General features: G+C 50.7%; 1 protein-coding gene across 2 annotated transcripts in view; it reads left to right on the forward strand.

Moving 5' to 3' along the window:
• The window catches only part of agap3 (ArfGAP with GTPase domain, ankyrin repeat and PH domain 3), a 1400505-nt gene that overhangs the window by 653195 nt on the left and 727901 nt on the right, over positions 1–19409 (forward strand). For both annotated transcript variants that reach the window (XM_072468572.1, XM_072468571.1), the window contains exon 8: positions 8180–8332. In XM_072468572.1, the coding sequence (XP_072324673.1) occupies positions 8180–8332 (153 nt within the window). The remainder of the gene's footprint in view (positions 1–8179; positions 8333–19409) is intronic.

Here is a 19409-nt window from a genome sequence, read left to right on the forward strand (position 1 = left end):
TGTGAGTGCGAACTACTGTTTGGGTATTGTGTTGGGTGTGAGTGCTAACTACTGTTTGGGTATTGTGTTGGGTGTGAGTGCTAACTACTGTTTGGGTATTGTGTTGGGTGTGAGTGCTAACTGTACTGTTTGGGCATTGTGTTGGGTGTGAGTGCTGACAACTGTTTGTGTATTGTATTGGGTGTGAGAGCGAACTGTACTGTTTGGGTATTGAGTTGGGTGTGAGTGCTAACTGTACTGTTTCGGTATTGTGTTGGGTGTGAGTGCTAACTACTGTTTGGGTATTGTGTTGGGTGTGAGTGCTAACTACTGTTTGGGTATTGTGTTGGGTGTGAGTGCTAACTACTGTTTGGGTATTGTGTTGGGTGTGAGCGCTAACTGCACTGTTTGTGTATTGTAATGGGTGTGAGAGCTAACTGTACTGTTTGTGTATTGTATTGGGTGTGAGAGCTAGCTGTACTGTTTGGGAATAGAGTTGGGTGTGAGTGCTAACTGTACTGTTTGGGTATTGAGTTGGGTGTGAGTGCTAACTGTACTGTTTGTGTATTGTATTGGGTGTGAGAGCTAACTGTACTGTTTGTGTATTGTATTGGGTGTGAGAGCTAACTGTACTGTTTGGGAATTGAGTTGGGTGTGAGCGCTAACTGTATTGTTTGGGTACTGTGTTGGGGGTGAGAGCTTACTGTACTGTTTGGGACTGTGTTGGGTGTGAGTGCTAACTACTGTTTGGGTATTGTGCTGGGTGTGAGAGCTAACTGTACTGTTTGGATATTGTGTTGGGTGTGAGTGCTAACTGTACTGTTTGGGTATTGTGTTGGGTGTGAGTGCTAACTACTGTTTGGGTACTGTGTTGGGTGTGAGTACTAACTGTACTGTTTGGGTATTGTGTTGGGTGTGAGTGCTAACTACTTTTTGGGTATTGCATTGGGTGTGAGTGCTAACTACTGTTTGGGTATTGTGTTGGGTGTGAGAGCTAACTACTGTTTGGGCATTTCGTAGGGTGTGAGTGCTAACTACTGTTTGGGTACTGTGTTGGGGGTGAGAGCTAACTGAACCGTTTGGGTACTGTGTTGGGTGTGAGTGCTAACTACTGTTTGGGTATTGTGTTGGGTGTGAGTGCAACTACTGTTTGGGTACTGTATTGGGTGTGAGAGCTAACTGTACTGTTTGGGTATTGTGTTGGGTGTGAGTGCTAACTGTACTGTTTGGGTATTGTGTTGGGTGTGAGTGCAACTACTGTTTGGGTACTGTATTGGGTGTGAGAGCTAACTGTACTGTTTGGGTATTGCGTAGGGTGTGAGTGCTAACTGTACTGTTTGGGTATTGTGTTGGGTGTGAGTGCTGACTACTGTTTGGGACAGTGTTGGGTGTGAGAGCTAACTGTACTGTTTGGATATTGTGTTGGGTGTGAGTGCTAACTACTGTTTGGGTATTGTGTTGGGTGTGAGTGTAACTACTCTTTGGGTATTGTGTTGGGTGAGAGAGCTAACTACTCTTTGGGTATTGTGTTGGGTGCGAGTGCTAACTACTGTTTGGGTACTGTGTTGGGTGTGAGAGTTAACTGTACTGTTTGGATGTTGTGTTGGGTGTGAGTGCTGACTACTGTTTGGGTACTGTGTTGGGTGTGAGTGCTAACTACTGTTTGGGTATTGTGTTGGCTGTGTGTGTAACTACTTTTTGGGTATTGTGTTGGGTGTGAGAGCTAACTGTACTGTTTAGGTATTATGTTGGGTGTGAGTGCTAACTGTACTGTTTGGGTATTGTGTTGGGTGAGAGTGCTGACTGTACTGTTTGGGTATTGTGTTGGGTGAGAGTGCTGACTGTACTGTTTGGGTATTGTGTTGGGTGTGATTGCTAACTGTGCTGTTTGAGTATTGTGTTGGGTGTGAGTGCTAACTGTACTGTTTGGGTATTGTGTTGAGTGTGAAAGCTAACTGTACTGTTTGGATATTGTGTTGGGTGTGAGAGCTAACTGTACTGTTTGGGTATTGAGTTGGGTGTGAGTGCTAACTACTGTTTGGGTATTGTATTGGGTGTGAGAGCTAACTACTGTTTGGGTATTGTGTTGGGTGTGAGTGCTAACTGTACTGTTTGGGTACTGTGTTGGATGTGAGTGCTAACTGTACTGTTTGGGTATTGCATTGGGTGTGAGTGCTAACTACTGTTTGGGTATTGTGTTGGGTGTGAGTGCTAACTGTACTGTTTGGGTATTGTGTTGGGTGTGAGTGCTAACTGTACTGTTTGGGTATTGTGTTGGGTGTGAGTGCTAACTACTGTTTGGGTATTGTGTTGGGTGTGAGTGCTAACTGTACTGTTTGGGTATTGTGTTGGGTGTGAGTGCTAACTTTACTGTTTGGGTATTGCATTGGGTGTGAGTGCTAACTGTACTGTTTGGGTGTTGTGTTGGGTGTGAGTGCTAACTTTACTGTTTGGGTATTGTGTTGGGTGTGAGTGCTAACTTTACTGTTTGGGTATTGCGTAGGGTGTGAGTGCTAACTGAACCGTTTGGGTATTGTGTAGGGTGTGAGTGCTAACTACTGTTTGTGTATTGTATTGGGTGTGAGAGCTAACTGTACTGTTTGGGTGCTGTGTTGGGTGTGAGAGCTAACTGTACTGTTTGGATATTGTGTTGGGTGTGAGTGCTAACTACTGTTTGGGTATTGAGTTGGGTGTGAGTGCTAACTGTACTGTTTGGGTATTGTGTTGGGTGTGAGTGCTAACTACTGTTTGGGACTGTGTTGGGTGTGAGTGCTAACTACTGTTTGGGTATTGTGTTGGGTGTGAGAGCTAACTACTGTTTGGGTATTTCGTAGGGTGTGAGTGCTAACTATTTTTGGGTACTGTGTTGGGGGTGAGAGCTAACTGAACCGTTTGGGTACTGTGTTGGGTGTGAGTGCTAACTACTGTTTGGGTATTGTGTTGGGTGTGAGTGCAACTACTGTTTGGGTACTGTATTGGGTGTGAGAGCTAACTGTACTGTTTGGGTATTGTGTTGGGTGTGAGTGCTAACTGTACTGTTTGGGTATTGTGTTGGGTGTGAGTGCTGACTACTGTTTGGGACGGTGTTGGGTGTGAGAGCTAACTGTACTGTTTGGATATTGTGTTGGGTGTGAGTGCAAACTACTGTTTGGGTATTGTGTTGGGTGTGAGTGTAACTACTCTTTGGGTATTGTGTTGGGTGAGAGAGCTAACTACTCTTTGGGTATTGTGTTGGGTGCGAGTGCTAACTACTGTTTGGGTACTGTGTTGGGTGTGAGTGTAACTGTACTGTTTGGGTATTGTGTTGGGTGTGAATGCTAACTGTACTGTTTGGGTACTGTGTTGGGTGTGAGAGCTAACTGTACTGTTTGGGTATTGTGTTGAGTGTGAGAGCTAACTGTACTGTTTGGATATTGTGTTGGGTGTGAGAGCTAACTACTGTTTGGGTATTGTGTTGGGTGTGAGTGCTCACTACTGTTTGGGTATTGTGTTGGGTGTGAGTGCTAACTGTACTGTTTGGGTATTGTGTTGGGTGTGAGTGCTAACTACTGTTTGGGTATTGTGTTGGGTGTGAGTGCTCCCTGTATTGTTTGGGTATTGCATTGGGTGTGAGTGCTAACTGTACTCTTTGGGTATTGTGTTGGGTGTGAGTGCTAACTGTACTGTTTGGGTATTGCGTAGGGTGTGATTGCTAACTTAACCGTTTGGGTATTGCGTAGGGTGTGAGTGCTAACTACTGTTTGGGTATTGTGTTGGGTGTGAGTGCAACTACTGTTTGGGTACTGTGTTGGGGGTGAGAGCTAATTGTACTGTTTGGGACTGTGTTGGGTGTGAGTGCTAACTACGGTTTGGGTATTGTGTTGGGTGTGAGAGCTAACTGTCCTGTTTGGATATTGTGTTGGGTGTGAGTGCTAACTGTACTGTTTGTGTATTGTGTTGGGTGTGAGTGCTAACTACTGTTTGGGTATTGTATTGGGTGTGAGAGCTAACTGTACTGTTTGGGTATTGAGTTGGGTGTGAGTGCTAACTGTACTGTTTGGGTATTGTGTTGGGTGTGAGTGCTGACTACTGTTTGGGACTGTGTTGGGTGTGAGTGCTAACTGTACTGTTTGGGTATTGTGTTGGGTGTGAGTGCTGACTACTGTTTGGGACAGTGTTGGGTGTGAGAGCTAACTGTACTGTTTGGATGTTGTGTTGGGTGTGAGTGCTGACTACTGTTTGGGTACTGTGTTGGGTGTGAGTGCTAACTACTGTTTGGGTATTGTGTTGGGTGTGAGTGCTAACTGTACTGTTTGGGTATTGTGTTGGGTGAGAGTGCTGACTGTACTGTTTGGGTATTATGTTGGGTGAGAGTGCTGACTGTACTGTTTGGGTATTATGTTGGGTGAGAGTGCTGACTACTGTTTGGGTATTGTGTTGGGTGTGAGTGCTAACTGTGCTGTTTGGGTATTGTGTTGGGTGTGAGTGCTAACTACTGTTTGGGTATTATGTTGGGTGTGAGTGCTAACTGTACTGTTTGGGTATTGTGTTGGGTGTGAGTGCTAACTTTACTGTTTGGGTATTGCATTGGGTGTGAGTGCTAACTGTACTGTTTGGGTGTTGTGTTGGGTGTGAGAGCTAACTTTACTGTTTGGGTATTGTGTTGGGTGTGAGTGCTAACTTTACTGTTTGGGTATTGTGTTGGGTGTGAGTGCTAACTTTACTGTTTGGGTATTGTGTTGGGTGTGAGTGCTAACTTTACTGTTTGGGTATTGCGTAGGGTGTGAGTGCTAACTACTGTTTGTGTATTGTATTGGGTGTGAGAGCTAACTGTACTGTTTGGGTACTGTGTTGGGTGTGAGAGCTAACTGTACTGTTTGGGTATTGTGTTGGGTGTGAGTGCTAACTACTGTTTGGGTATTGTGTTGGGTGTGAGTGCTAACTGTACTGTTTGGGTATTGTGTTGGGTGTGAGTGCTAACTACTGTTTGTGTATTGTATTGGGTGTGAGAGCTAACTGTACTGTTTGGGTACTGTGTTGGGTGTGAGAGTTAACTGTACTGTTTGGGTATTGTGTTGGGTGTGAGTGATAACTGTACTGTTTGGGTATTGAGTTGGGTGTGAGTGCTAACTACTGTTTGGGTATTGTGTTGGGTGTGAGTGCTAACTACTGTTTGGGTATTGTGTTGGGTGTGAGTGCTAACTACTGTTTGGGTATTGTGTTGGGTGTGAGTGTTAACTACTGTTTGGGTACTGTGTTGGGTGTGAGAGCTAACTGTACTGTTTGGGTATTGTATTGGGTGTGAGAGCTAACTGTACTGTTTGTGCATTGTATTGGGTGTGAGAGCGAACTGTACTGTTTGGGAATTGAGTTGGGTGTGAGTGCTAACTGTACTGTTTGTGCATTGTATTGGGTGTGAGAGCGAACTGTACTGTTTGGGAATTGAGTTGGGTGTGAGTGCTAACTGTACTGTTTGGGTATTGTGTTGGGTGTGAGTGCTAACTGTATTGTTTGTGTATTGTATTGGGTGTGAGAGCTAACTGTACTGTTTGTGTATTGTATTGGGTGTGAGAGCTAACTGTACTGTTTGGGTATTGTGTTGGGTGTGAGCGCTAACTGTATTGTTTGGGTATTGTGTTGGGTGTGAGCGCTAACTGTATTGTTTGGGTATTGCATTGGGTGTGAGTGCTAACTGTACTGTTTGGGTATTGAGTTGGGTGTGAGTGCTAACTGTACTGTTTGGGTATTGTGTTGGGTGTGAGAGCTAACTGTACTGTTTGTGTATTGTATTGGGTGTGAGAGCTAACTGTACTGTTTGTGTATTGTATTGGGTGTGAGAGCTAACTGTACTGTTTGTGTATTGTATTGGGTGTGAGAGCTAACTGTACTGTTTGGGTATTGTGTTGGGTGTGAGTGCTAACTGTATTGTTTGGGTATTGTATTGGGTGTGAGAGCTAACTGTACTGTTTGGGTATTGTGTTGGGTGTGAGAGCTAACTGTACTGTTTGGGTATTGTGTTGGGTGTGAGAGCTAACTGTACTGTTTGGGTATTGTATTGGGTGTGAGAGCTAACTGTACTGTTTGGGTATTGAGTTGGGTGTGAGTGCTAACTGTACTGTTTGGGTATTGTGTTGGGTGTGAGAGCTAACTGTACTGTTTGGGTATTGTATTGGGTGTGAGAGCTAACTGTACTGTTTGGGTATTGAGTTGGGTGTGAGTGCTAACTGTACTGTTTGGGTATTGTGTTGGGTGTGAGTGCTAACTACTGTTTGGGTATTGTGTTGGGTGTGAGTGCTAACTGTACTGTTTGGGTATTGTATTGGGTGTGAGAGCTAACTGTACTGTTTGGGTATTGAGTTGGGTGTGAGTGCTAACTGTACTGTTTGGGTATTGAGTTGGGTGTGAGTGCTAACTACTGTCGTAGTTGGTATCTCGTCCCAAATCAGATAGTACCAAAGAGGGAAAGACAAAGGTGAGGAGACACATTGACCCTCACCTGTGCTGCTGACTGGAGAAGGTGGTGATGGGGATATTTGCATCTCATCTAAAAGAACAAAGAAAAGTACAGGACAGGAACAGCCCCTTCGGCCCTCCACTCCTGCTCCGACCATGCTGTCCATCTAAACTAAAATGTTCTTCACTTCCTGGGTCCCTATCCCTCTATTCCCGTCCTATTCATGTGTTTGTCAAGATGCCCCTTAAACGTCACTATCGTCGCTGATTCCACCACCTCCTCCGGCAGAGAGTTCCAGGCACCCACTACCCTCTGTGTAAAAAACTTGCCTCGTACATCTCCTCTAAACCTTGTCCCTCGCACTTCAAACCTATGCCCGCTAGTAATTGACCCATCTACCCTGGGAAAACGTCTCTGACTATCCACTCTGTCTATGCCCCTTATAATTTTGTAGACAATCTCACGTCTGTTATATTAACTTGTGTAATATATATTTTACTCTTTTGAAGCAGCCAAGTTGTTGAAATGAGCAGTAGTCTTCTTGTAAAGATAAACTAATTTATCGAGTAATATAAATAAATATTGTGAGTTCTTTTTACTTAATACTCAACTAGTAAAATAAAGAAACAATTGTAGGGATAACTAATTAAATTAGACAATACAATGCTTTGATAACAAATAACTTCTTCTGTCTCTCACTTTCCTATGTCAGTTCTCTCTGCAGTCCTGATACACACTCCAACAGAGAGAGCGGGAAAACTATTCATATAGGTCCTGATAGTGAGACTTCTTGGGTGAAATTCTCCCCCAACGGCGCGATGTCCGCCGACTGGCGCCAAAAACGGCGCCAATCAGACTGGCATCACGCCGGCCCAAAGGTGCGGAATGCTCCGCATCTTTGGCGGCCTAGCCCCAACATTGAGGGGCTAGGCCGACGCCGGAGGGACTTCCGCCCCGCCAGCTGGCGGAAATGGCGTTTGTTGCCCCGCCAGCTGGCGCGGAAATGCGGCGCATGCGCGGGAGCGTCAGCGGCCGCTGAAAGTTTCCCGCGCATGCGCAGTGGGGAGAGTCTCTTCCGCCTCTGCCATGGTGGAGGCCGTGGCGGAGGCGGAAGGGAAAGAGTGCCCCCATGGCGCAGGCCCGCCCGCGGATCGGTGGGCCCCGATCGCGGGCCAGGCCACCGTGGGGGCACCCCCCGGGGTCAGATCGCCCCGCGCCCCCCCCCAGGACCCCGGAGCCCGCCCACGCCACCTGGTCCCACCGGTAAATACCAGGTTTGATTTACGTCGGCGGGACAGGCAATTTCTGGGCGGGACTTCGGCCCATCCGGGCCGGAGAATTGAACGGGGGGTCCCGCCAACTGGCGCGGCCCGATTCCCGCCCCCGCCCAATCTCCGGTACTGGAGACTTCGGCGGGGGCGGGGGCGGGATTCACGGCGGCCAACGGCCATTCTCCGACCCGGCGGGGGGGTCGGAGAATGACGCCCCTAGTGTTCGATTGCCTGTATTAGCATTACATATGTTGATTGTGTGTATTGACATACAGAGATCACTACAGTGTCTCAATGGGGATCATTGTAAAAAACAATTCGGATTTATACTGCATTTTCACAATCTCAGGACCTCCTTGCCAGTTAGTTGTTTCGTTGAGACTTTCAGTTGGGGTGAATATTGATGGCTTGCTGAATGGTGCTGTATCAGATCGTGAGTCCTAATTTGTGGGCTCTGTGGTATTTTGATAATTTTGATATGTTGCGAATTCCACAGGCTGCTAATGGAGGGGTCTTCAGTGACTATTCGTCCTCAGTGCCGTCCACGCCGAGTATGAGTCAGAAAGAACTACGAATTGAGACAATCGCTGCGTCCAGCACTCCCACCCCCGTCCGCAAACAGTCCAAGCGACGCTCCAACATATTCACAGTAAGTACAGAGCTCAGAACCTGCTTCCTCGGCACCTCACGCGTCCAGTATTCATGATGTCTTTGAGCCTTGTAAATTCACCGGGATGTTTCTTGGCATCAAGCATTTAAAAAAGGTGAATATTTATGATGCGCCATTTTGCCTGTTGCAAGGCGCAGGAAACAGCAGAGATGATTGAGCAGCTGATCTGTTTATGTTGGTTGTGGGAGAAACGTAGGGGACAAAATTCTCCCAGAAAATGAGTGTCATTTGGGGCGGGAAACCGTGTGAGAATCCTGTCAGCTGTTCGGGCACGATTTCCATCGCAAGCCACCCAAACGTGGTCATTGTATGGAGTCGTAGAGGTTTACAGCATGGAAACAGGCCCTTCGGCCCAACTTGTCCACGTTTTACCACTAAGCTCGTCCCAATTGCCCACATTTGGCCCATATCCCTCTATACCCATCTTACCCATATAACTGTCTAAATGTTTTTAAAAAAATGTATTTTATTACAAACTTGTATCAACACAGGTTACAGCAAATAAACACCCCGGGAAACATCCCAACAATCAACTGTACAGTCTGTACAGAAAATTTCCCCCTTTTCACCCCCCCCCCCCCCCCCACAAACCCAGCCATGCCGCTACCCCCAGTGGAGATGCCGACTGCCAAGCCAGTAAAATTTGCCGCCGTGCAATCACCAGAGAGGTGAAGACCACAGCATCGGCCTCCCTCCTCCATGAGCTCCAGCTTCTCTGAAACCTCAAATATCGCTACCAAAGGGTCCGGGTCCACTCCCTCCTCCACTATCCTGGCTAAGACCGCGAACACTCCCGCCCAGAATCTTCCCAATTTGTCGCAACCCCTAAACATGTGCGCGTGATTCGCTGGCCCCCGCCCAGACCTCTCACACTCCTCTGCTACCCCCTGAAAGAACCCACTCATTCTCGCCCGAGTCATAAAATTATAGAATTTACAGTGCAGAAGGAGGCCATTCGGCCCATCGAGTCTGCACCGGCTCTTGGAAAGAGCACCTGACCCAAGGTCAACATCTCCACCCCATCCCCATAACCCAGTAACCCCACCCAACACTAAGGGCAATTTTGGACACTAAGGGCAATTTACCACAGCCAATCCACCTAACCTGCACATCTTTGGACTGTGGGAGGAAACTGGAGCACCCGGAGGAAACCCACGCACACACGGGGAGGATGTGCAGACTCCGCACAGACAGTGACCCAAGCCGGAATCGAACCTGGGACCCTGGAGCTGTGAAGCAATTGTGCTATCCACAATGCTACCGTGCTGCCCACAATGCTACCGTGCTGCCCTGTCATATGCACTCTGTGCACCACCTTAAACTGTAAACGGCTCATCCTGTCTAAATACAAAATTATACCTGCCTCTACTACTGCCCCTGGCAGCTCGTTCCAGACACTCACCACCCTGTGCGTGAAAAAAATTGCCCCTCTGGACCCTTTCCCCTCTCACCTTAAACCTATGCCCCCTAGTTTTAGACTCCCCTACCTTTGGGAAAAGATGTTGACTATCTACTTTATCGATGCCCCTCACTATTTTATAGACCTCTATAAGATCACCCCTAAGCCCCCTATACTCGTGGGCGAAAAAGTCCCAGTCTATCCAGGCTCGCCTTATAACTCAGACCATCAAGTCCCGGTAGCATCCTAGTAAATCTTTTCTGCACTCTTTCTAGTTTAATAATATCCTTTCCATAATAATGTGACCAGAACTATACACGGTATTCCCTGTACACAGTGTGGCCTTACTGTCTTATACAACTTCATCAAGACGTCCCAACTCCTGTATTGAATGTCCTGACCAATGAAACTGAGCATCCCGAGTGCCTTCTTCACCCCCTGTCCACCTGCGACTCCACCTTCAAGGAGCTATGAACCTGTACCCCTAGATATCTTTGTTCTGTAACTCTCCCCAACTCCCTACCATTAACTGAGTAGGTCCTGCCCTGATTTTTTTTTTAATAAATATATTTTATTGAAATTTTTTTCCCAAACAACAATTTTTCCCCTCTTACAAAGCAAACGCAACAATAACAATACAGAAATTTTTAACAATACACAAGTAACAAAACCCCATTTTCTTTTGACCTAAACTAAACTAAAGCCCCCCCCCTCCCCCTGGGTTGCTGCTGCTGGTCATCTGTCTTCCCTCTAACGTTCCCCTAGGTAGTCGAGAAATGGCTGCCACCGCCTGGTGAACCCTTGAGCCGATCCTCTCAGGGCAAACTTTATCTGCTCCAGTTTAATGAACCCCGCCATATCATTTACCCAGGCCTCCAGTCCGGGGGGTTTCGCCTCCTTCCACATGAGTAGGATCCTGCGCCGGGCTACTAGGGACGCAAAGGCCACAACGTCGGCCTCTTTCGTCTCCTGCACTCCCGGCTCATCCGCAACTCCAAATAGAGCTAGCCCCCAGCCTGGTTTGACCCGGGCCTTCACCACCCGCGAAATCACTCCCGTCACTCCCTTCCAATACCCTTCCAGTGCCGGGCACGCCCAAAACATATGTGTGTGGTTTGCCGGGCTCCCGCCACACCTCCCACATTTGTCCTCCACTCCAAAGAACCTGCTCAATCTTGTTCCCATTATGTGTGCTCTATGTAGCACCTTGAATTGAATCAGGCTAAGCCTGGCGCATGAGGAAGAGGAATTTACCCTGCTTAGGGCATCAGCCCACATACCCTCCTCTATCTCCTCCCCTAGTTCTTCTTCCCACTTTCCTTTTAGTTCGCCCACCGATTCCTCCCCCTCTTCCCTCATCTCTCTGTAAATCTCTGACACCTTGCCCTCTCCGACCCACACCCCTGAAAGCACTCTGTCCTGTATCCCCTGTGTCGGGAGCAACGGAAATTCCCTCACCTGTTGTCTAGTAAACGCCCTCACCTGCATATATCTCAAGAAATTTCCCCGGGGCAACTTATACATTTCCTCCAATGCTCCCAAGCTCGCAAAAGTCCCATCTATAAATAAATCTCCCACCCTCCTAATTCCCAACTGGTACCAGCTCTGAAATCCTCCATCCATTCTTCCTGGGGCGAACCTATGGTTGTTCCTGATTGGGGACCCCACCAGTGCTCCCCGCACCCCTCTCTGTCGCCTCCACTGTCCCCAGATATTCAATGTTGCCGCCACCACCGGGTTCGTGGTAAACTTTTTAGGTGAGAACGGTAGCGGCGCCGTCACCAGCGCCTCTAAACTCGTCCCTTTACAGGACTTTCTCTCCAGTCTTTTCCACGCCGCTCCCTCACCCTCCATCATCCATTTACGTATCATTGCCACATTGGCGGCCCAATAGTAATCGCCCAAGTTCGGTAGTGTCCCTGCTACGCTGAAGGAACCCCCTCCTTACTCTCTGAACTTTCCCTGCCCACACGAACCTCGTGATGCTCCTGTCTATTTTATTAAAAAAGGTCTTGGTGATTAGTAGAGGGAGACATTGAAATACAAATAAGAACCTCGGGAGGACCATCATCTTAATTGCTTGCACCCTGCCCGCCAGCGATAGAGGCTGCATGTCCCACCTCTTGAAGTCCTCCTCCATTTGTTCTACCAGCCGTGTCAGATTAAGTCTGTGCAAGGTTCCCCAGCTCCTAGCGATCTGAATCCCCAGGTATCGGAAGTTTCTTTCCACTTTCCTTAGAGGCAAGCCTTCTATCTCTCTACTCTGGTCCCCTGGATGTATCACAAATAATTCACTCTTCCCCATGTTTAGCCTATGCCCCGAGAAATCCCCGAACCCCCTCAAAATTTGCATAACCTCTATCATCCCCCCCGCTGGGTCCGACACGTATAACAATAGGTCATCCGCGTATAACGAGACTCGGTGTTCTTCTTCCCCTCTAATCACCCCTCTCCATTTCCTGGAGTCTCTCAACGCCATGCCCAGAGGTTCAATTGCCAACGCGAACAACAATGGAGACAGCGGGCATCCCTGTCTTATTCCCCTATATAGTCGGAAATACTCCGATCTATGTCGACCTGTAACTACGCTTGCCGTTAGAGCCCCATAAAGAAGTTTATTGCCGCCACTATCTCTGCCTCCCCCTCCACTGGGGGCATCATTATCACCCCTAATAGTCGTCGCACGTTAACATTCAGTTGTCTCCCTTTTACGAACCCTATCTGGTCTTCGTGCACCACCCCCGGGACACAGTCCTCTATCCTTGATGCCAGTACCTTTGCCAACAATTTGGCGTCCACGTTCAATAATGAAATGGGTCTATAGGACCCGCACTGCCATGGATCTTTATCCCTCTTCAAAATTAACGATATCGTCGCCTCCGACATCGTCGGGGGTAGAGTCCCCCCTTCCCTGGCCTCATTGAACGTCCTCACCATCAACGGGGCCAACAAGTCCACATATTTTCTGTAATATTCCACCAGGAACCCGTCTGGGAACTCCACTTTCGGGAACCTCAATTGGTCCAGGAACTGCCGCATCCCCTCCTCTCCCTCTGGGGGTTGAGACCTATACAGTTCCTCATAGAAGGTCTTGAACACCTCATTTATCTTTCCTGCCCTTCGCACCGTGTCTCCCCTTTCGTCTCTAATTCCTCCTATCTCCCTCGCTGCTGCCCTCTTTCGCAATTGATGAGCCAACAGGCGACTAGCCTTTTCCCCATATTCATACCTCCTCCCCTGTGCCTTCCTCCACAGTACCTCCGCCTTTCTGTTGGTCAGAAGGTCAAACTCCGTCTGGAGTTGTCTCCTCTCCCTGTACAATTCCTCCTCCGGGGTCTCTGCAAATTCCCTGTCCACCCTTAAAATCTCCCCCAGTAATCTTTCCCTTTCCTTGGCCTCTGTTTTCCTTTTGTGGGCCCCAATGGAGATCAGCTCTCCTCTGACCACCGCTTTTAGTGCTTCCCATACCACTCCCACAGGGACCTCGCCGTCGTCATTGACCTCCAGGTATCTCTCAATACACCCCCGCACTCTTGCACACACTCCCTCATCCGCCATCAGTCCCACATCTAATCGCCAGAGTGTTCTCTGCTCCCTTTCCTCTCCTAATTCCAGGTCCACCCAATGTGGGGCATGATCCGAAACCGCTATGGCTGAGTACTCAGCTTCTTCCACCCTAGAGATCAACGACCTTCCCAAAACAAAAAAATCTATCCGGGAGTACACTTTATGGACATGGGAGAAGAAGGAAAACTCCCTAGCCCTAGGTCTAAGAAATCGCCATGGATCCACTCCCCCCATTTGGTCCATAAACCCCTTAAGTACCTTGGCCGCTGCCGGCCTTCTTCCGGTCCTTGAGCTGGATCTATCTAGCCCCGGGTCCAGCACGGTATTAAAGTCCCCTCCTAAAATCAAGTTTCCTACCTCCAGGTCCGGTATACACCCCAGCATCCGTCTCATAAATCCCGCATCGTCCCAGTTTGGGGCATACACATTAACCAACACGACCTCCATTCCCTCCAGCCTGCCACTCACCATTACATATCTACCTCCGCTATCTGCTACGATGTTTTTTGCTTCAAATGCTATCCGTTTCCCCACCAAAATGGCCACCCCTCTGTTCTTTGCGTCCAGTCCTGAGTGGAACACCTGTCCCACCCATCCTTTCCTTAGCCTAACTTGGTCCGCCACCTTTAGGTGCGTCTCTTGGAGCATAACCACGTCTGCCCTTAGTCCTTTCAAATGCGCGAGCACTCGGGCCCTTTTTATCGGTCCGATCAGGCCTCTCACGTTCCACGTGATCAGCCTCACTAGGGGGCTACCTGCCCCCCTCCCGTGTCGACTAGCCATTACCTTCTCTAGGCCAGTCCCATATCCCGCCTCCGCGCTCCCGCTCGCTCCCCCAGCGTCGCACACCGCCCCCGACCACCCACTCTTTAGCCATTTCCTTTTGGATTTCCGCAGCAGCAACCCAGTTGCCCCCCCCCCCCCCCCCCCCCCCCCCCCCCCCGCTAGATCTCTTTCTAGCATGATTGCTCCCCCCATATTACTTCCGTAAGTCAGCTGACTTCAACTGACCCCGGCTACTCCTGCTCACTCCTCGACCCCCCCGTGTGGGGAACTCCCATCCGCCTTTCGCCTGTCTTCCCGCCTTATTCTTTCTGGCACGGGAACATCCCTTTACCTGACCCGCCTCTTATGGCGCAGCTCCCTTTCCCCTCCCCCTCCTCTTCCCCATTCTCCAACTATGTCCCGTCTTTCCCCCCTCACCGGCGCCCACATTTCCCCAATGTCTCCCCCCTTCCCAATTTACTTCTCAATTAACTTCAACCATAACATTAACAATAACATTTCCTGCAGCATCAGTCCCTCAGTTCCAATCCAATTTTTCTTCTTTGATGAAGGTCCATGCTTCCTCCGCCGTCTCGAAATAATGGTGTCTCTCCTGATACGTGACCCATAGTCTTGCCGGCTGCAGCATCCCGAACTTCACCTTCTTTTTGTGCAACACCTCCTTGGCTCGGTTAAAGCTCGCCCTCCTTCTCCGCACTCCAATCCTGGTACACCCGTACCACTGCATTCTCCCATCTGCTACTCCGCACCTTTTTAGCCCATCTCAGGACCTCTTCTCTCACCTTAAGGCGGTAAAATCGCACGATTATCGCCCTCGGTGGTTCTCCCGCTTTTGGTCTTCTTGCCGGAATCCGATTTGCCCACTCCACCTCCATGGGGCCCGCAGGGGCCTCAGCACCCATCAGTGAGCTCAGCATCGTACTTGCGTACGCTCCACAGTCCACTCCTTCCACACCCTCAGGGAGACCCAGTATCCGAAGGTTCTTCCTTCGCGCTCCGTTTTCTAGGGCTTCGATCCTTTCCGTACACTTTTTATGAAGTGCCTCGTGCGTCTGTGTCTTAACCGCCAGGCCCAGGATCTCGTCCTCAATATCTGTCACCTTCTGCTCCACCACGCGGAGCTCTGTCTCCTGGGTCTTTAGTGTCTCCTTGAGCACCTCAATTGCCTGTAGCATCGGGGTCAGCACCTCCCTCTTCAGCAGCTCCACGCACCGTCTCACAATTTCATCCTGCTCAGGCCCCCATGTCGCCTGCGCTTTCTCCGCCGCCATCTTGTACTTCTCTCTTTCTGACCCTTTGGTCGACGATTCCTCGCGCTGCAGCCGCCGCTGCCGGTTTTTTCCTCCTTCGTTTGGGGGGGACTCCCTTCTCACACACCCCACACCGGGTTGGGTCGTCGAAAAATTCCCCGTTGGGAATCTTAAAAGAGCCCGAAGGTCCGTCGGAGGTGGAGCCGCCGAAACGTGCGGCTAGTTAGACATCACCGCAACCGGAAGCCTCCGTCCTGCCCTGATTTGATCGACCAAAATGCATCACCTCACATTTATCCAAATTAAACTCCATCTGCCATTCGTCGGCCCACTGGCCCAATTGGTCAAGATCCTGTTGCAATCCTAGATAACCTTCTTCACTATCCACTATGCCACCAATCTTGATGTCATCTGCAAACTTACTAACCATGCCTCCTACATTCTCATCCAAATCATTAATATAAATCACAAATAACAGTGGACCCAGCACCGATCCCTGAGGCACACCACTGGTCACAGGCCTCCAGTTTGAAGAACAACCCTCCACAACCACCCTTTGTCTTTGGTCGCCAAGCCATTTCTGTACCCAATTGGCTACCTCACCCTGGATCCATGAGATTTAACCTTTTGCAACAACCTACCATGCGGTACCTTGTCAAAAGCCTTGCTAAAGTCCATGTAGACAACGTCTACTGCACTGCCCTCATCTACCTTCTTAGTTACATCTTCAAAAAACTCAATCACATTGGTGAGACAGAACTTTCCCTTTACAAAGCCATGCTGACTGTCCCTAATTAGCCCTTGCCTGTCTAAATGCCTGTAGACCCCGTCCCTCAGAATACCTTCTAACAACTTACCCACTACAGAAGTAAGACTCACCGGTCTGCAGTTCCCAGGCTTATCCCTACAGCCCTTCTGAAACAAGGGCACAACATTTGCTACCCTCCAATCTTCAGGCACCTCTCCTGTGGCTGTCGATGATGCAAATTCCTCCCTCGCCTCCCACAACGTCCCGGGATACATTGCACGTGAAGGTGCCAGGAACACCGCTGAATTTCAACATCGCACAAGAAGAACATGACTCGGGTCTGGGATGTCCTGCCATGACCGAACCCTTCAGTTAACTTCCAACAACAACTGCAGTGCCCAGAGAAAACCAGCCAATCACTTAGCTGCTGGCTGTCACCGCTTGATTCCTTTCTATCTCTCACTTGCCCTCGAGTCTGCCTCGTAGGTCCACCTCGCCACTCCTCCCCATGAGAGGCACCTCTTCCCCCTCAGCCCCAAATTCTCAATCCCTTCACTCTGGCTGACTGGTTTTCCTTAACTTACTGCCTCAGAGACAGCTGAGGTCAGCAGGGGTCACTTAAAATTCCAAAGTAAGCAGTCCTCTTCGGGCACTAATCAGGCTTCAGTTGATTGACAGATAACTGTCTCGTATCTAACTCACTTGCTTGTTGCTCTTTAAAGCAACTACTGAATTTTTAAACAGAAACACTCACCAACACTTTGCCACTCAGCTCCCATTTCTCAATACTCTGGCTGAAATCGCCCTCCTGTTGACTGGTCATACACAGGCCCTCTGGTGGATGAAGCTGCTCCTGACTTGCCTGTTGGGTTTATTAATGCTGAGACACACCGGCTGTGGCACCAGTGGGAGCACATTTCCTTTGAAGTCACAAGCCACCAGCTTCAGGTCCATCTCAGGACTTGAGTACCGAGTTGCAGGCTGACACTGCTGTGCAGTGCTGAGGGAGCGCTGCACTATTGGCGGTGCTGAGGGAGTGCCGCACTGTTGGCGGTGCTGAGGCAGTGCTGCACTGTTGGCGGTGCTGAGGGAGTGCCGCACTGTTGGCGGTGCTGAGGCAGTGCTGCACTGTTGGCGGTGCTGAGGGAGCGCTGCACTATTGGCGGTGCTAAGGGAGTGCCGCACTGTTGGCGGTGCTGAGGGAGTGCCGCACTGTTGGCGGTGCTGAGGGAGTACTGCACTGTTGTCAGTGCTGAGGGAGTGCCGCACTGTTGGCGGTGCTGAGGGAGTGCCGCACTGTTGGCGGTGCTGAGGCAGTGCCGCACTGTTGGCGGTGCTGAGGCAGTGCCGCACTGTTGGCGGTGCTGAGGCAGTGCTGCACTGTTGGCGGTGCTGAGGCAGTGCTGCACTGTTGGCGGTGCTGAGGGAGCTGCACTGTTGGCGGTGCTGAGGAAGTGCTGCATTGTTGGCGGTGCTGAGGGAGTGCTGCACAGTTGGCGGTGCTGAGGGAGCTGCACTGTTGGCGGTGCTGAGGGAGTGCTGCACTGTTGGCGGTGCTGAGGCAGTGCCGCACTGTTGGCGGTGCTGAGGGAGCTGCACTGTTGGCGGTGCTGAGGGAGTGCTGCACTTGGGCGGTGCTGAGGGAGTGCTGCACTGTTGTCAGTGCTGAGGGAGTGCCGCATTGTTGGCGGTGCTGAGGGAGTGCCGCACTGTTGGCGGTGCTGAGGCAGTGCCGCACTGTTGGCGGTGCTGAGGGAGTGCCGCATTGTTGACCGGGCTGAGGGAGTGCTGCACTGTTGGCGGTGCTGAGGGAGCGCTGCACTGTTGGCACTGCTGAGGGAGCTGCACGGTTGGCGGTGCTGAGGAAGTGCTGCATTGTTGGTGGTGCTGAGGGAGTGCTGCACAGTTGGCGGTGCTGAGGGAGTACTGCACTGTTGTCAGTGCTGAGGGAGTGCCGCACTGTTGGCGGTGCTGAGGGAGTGCTTCACTGTTGGCGGTGCTGAGGCAGTGCTGCACTGTTGGCGGTGCTGAGGGAGTGCTGCACTGTTGGCACTGCTGAGGGAGCTGCACTGTTGGCGGTGCTGAGGGAGTGCTGCATTGTTGACGGTGCTGAGGGAGTGCTGCACTGTTGGCGGTGCTGATGGAATGCTGCACTGTTGGCGCTGCTGAGGGAGTGCTGCACTGTTGGCGGTGCTGAAGGAGTACTGCACTGTTGGCGGTGCTGAGGGAGTGCTGCACTGTTGGCGGTGCTGAGGGAGTGCTGCACTGTTGGCACTGCTGAGGGAGCTGCACTGTTGGCGGTGCTGAGGAATTGCTGCATTGTTGGCGGTGCTGAGGGAGTGCTGCATTGTTGGCGGTGCTGAGGGAGTGCTGCACAGTTGGCGGTGCTGAGGGAGTACTGCGCTGTTGTCAGTGCTGAGGGAGTGCCGCACTGTTGGCGGTGCTGAGGGAGTGCTTCCCTGTTGGCGGTGCTGAGGCAGTGCTGCACTGTTGGCGGTGCTGAGGGAGTGCTGCACTGTTGGCACTGCTGAGGGAGCTGCACTGTTGGCGGTGCTGAGGGAGTGCTGCATTGTTGACGGTGCTGAGGGAATGCTGCACTGTTGGCGGTGCTGATGGAGTGCTGCACTGTTGGCGCTGCTGAGGGAGTGCTGCACTGTTGGCGGTGCTGAGGGAGTGCTGCACTGTTGGCGATGCTGAGGGAGTGCTGCACTGTTGGCGGTGCTGAGGGAGTGCTGCACTGTTGGCACTGCTGAGGGAGCTGCACTGTTGGCGGTGCTGAGGAAGTGCTGCATTGTTGGCGGTGCTGAGGGAGTGCTGCATTGTTGGCGGTGCTGAGGGAGTGCTGCACAGTTGGCGGTGCTGAGGGAGTGCTTCACTGTTGGCGGTGCTGAGGCAGTGCTGCACTGTTGGCGGAGCTTAGGAAGTGCTGCATTGTTGGCGGTGCTGAGGGAGTGCTGCACTGTTGGCAGTGCTGAGGGAGTGCTGCACTGTTGGCGGTGCTGAGGGAGTGCTGCACTGTTGGCGGTGCTGAGGGAGTGCTGCATTGTTGACGGTGCTGAGGGAGTGCTGCACTGTTGGCGGTGCTGAGGGTGTGCCGCACTGTTGGCGGTGCTGAGGGAGCTGCACTGTTGGCGGTGCTGAGGGAGTACTGCACTGTTGTCAGTGCTGAGGGAGTGCCGCACTGTTGGCTGTGCTGAAGGAGTGCTGCACTGTTGGCGGTGCTGAGGGAGTGCTGCACTGTTGGCAGTGCTGAGGGAGTGCTGCACTGTAGGCGGTGCTGAGAGAGTGCCGGAGAGTTGGTGATGC

The sequence above is a fragment of the Scyliorhinus torazame genome, chromosome 11 (assembly GCF_047496885.1).
Source record: "Scyliorhinus torazame isolate Kashiwa2021f chromosome 11, sScyTor2.1, whole genome shotgun sequence".
In the NCBI taxonomy this organism is placed as follows: domain Eukaryota; kingdom Metazoa; phylum Chordata; class Chondrichthyes; order Carcharhiniformes; family Scyliorhinidae; genus Scyliorhinus; species Scyliorhinus torazame.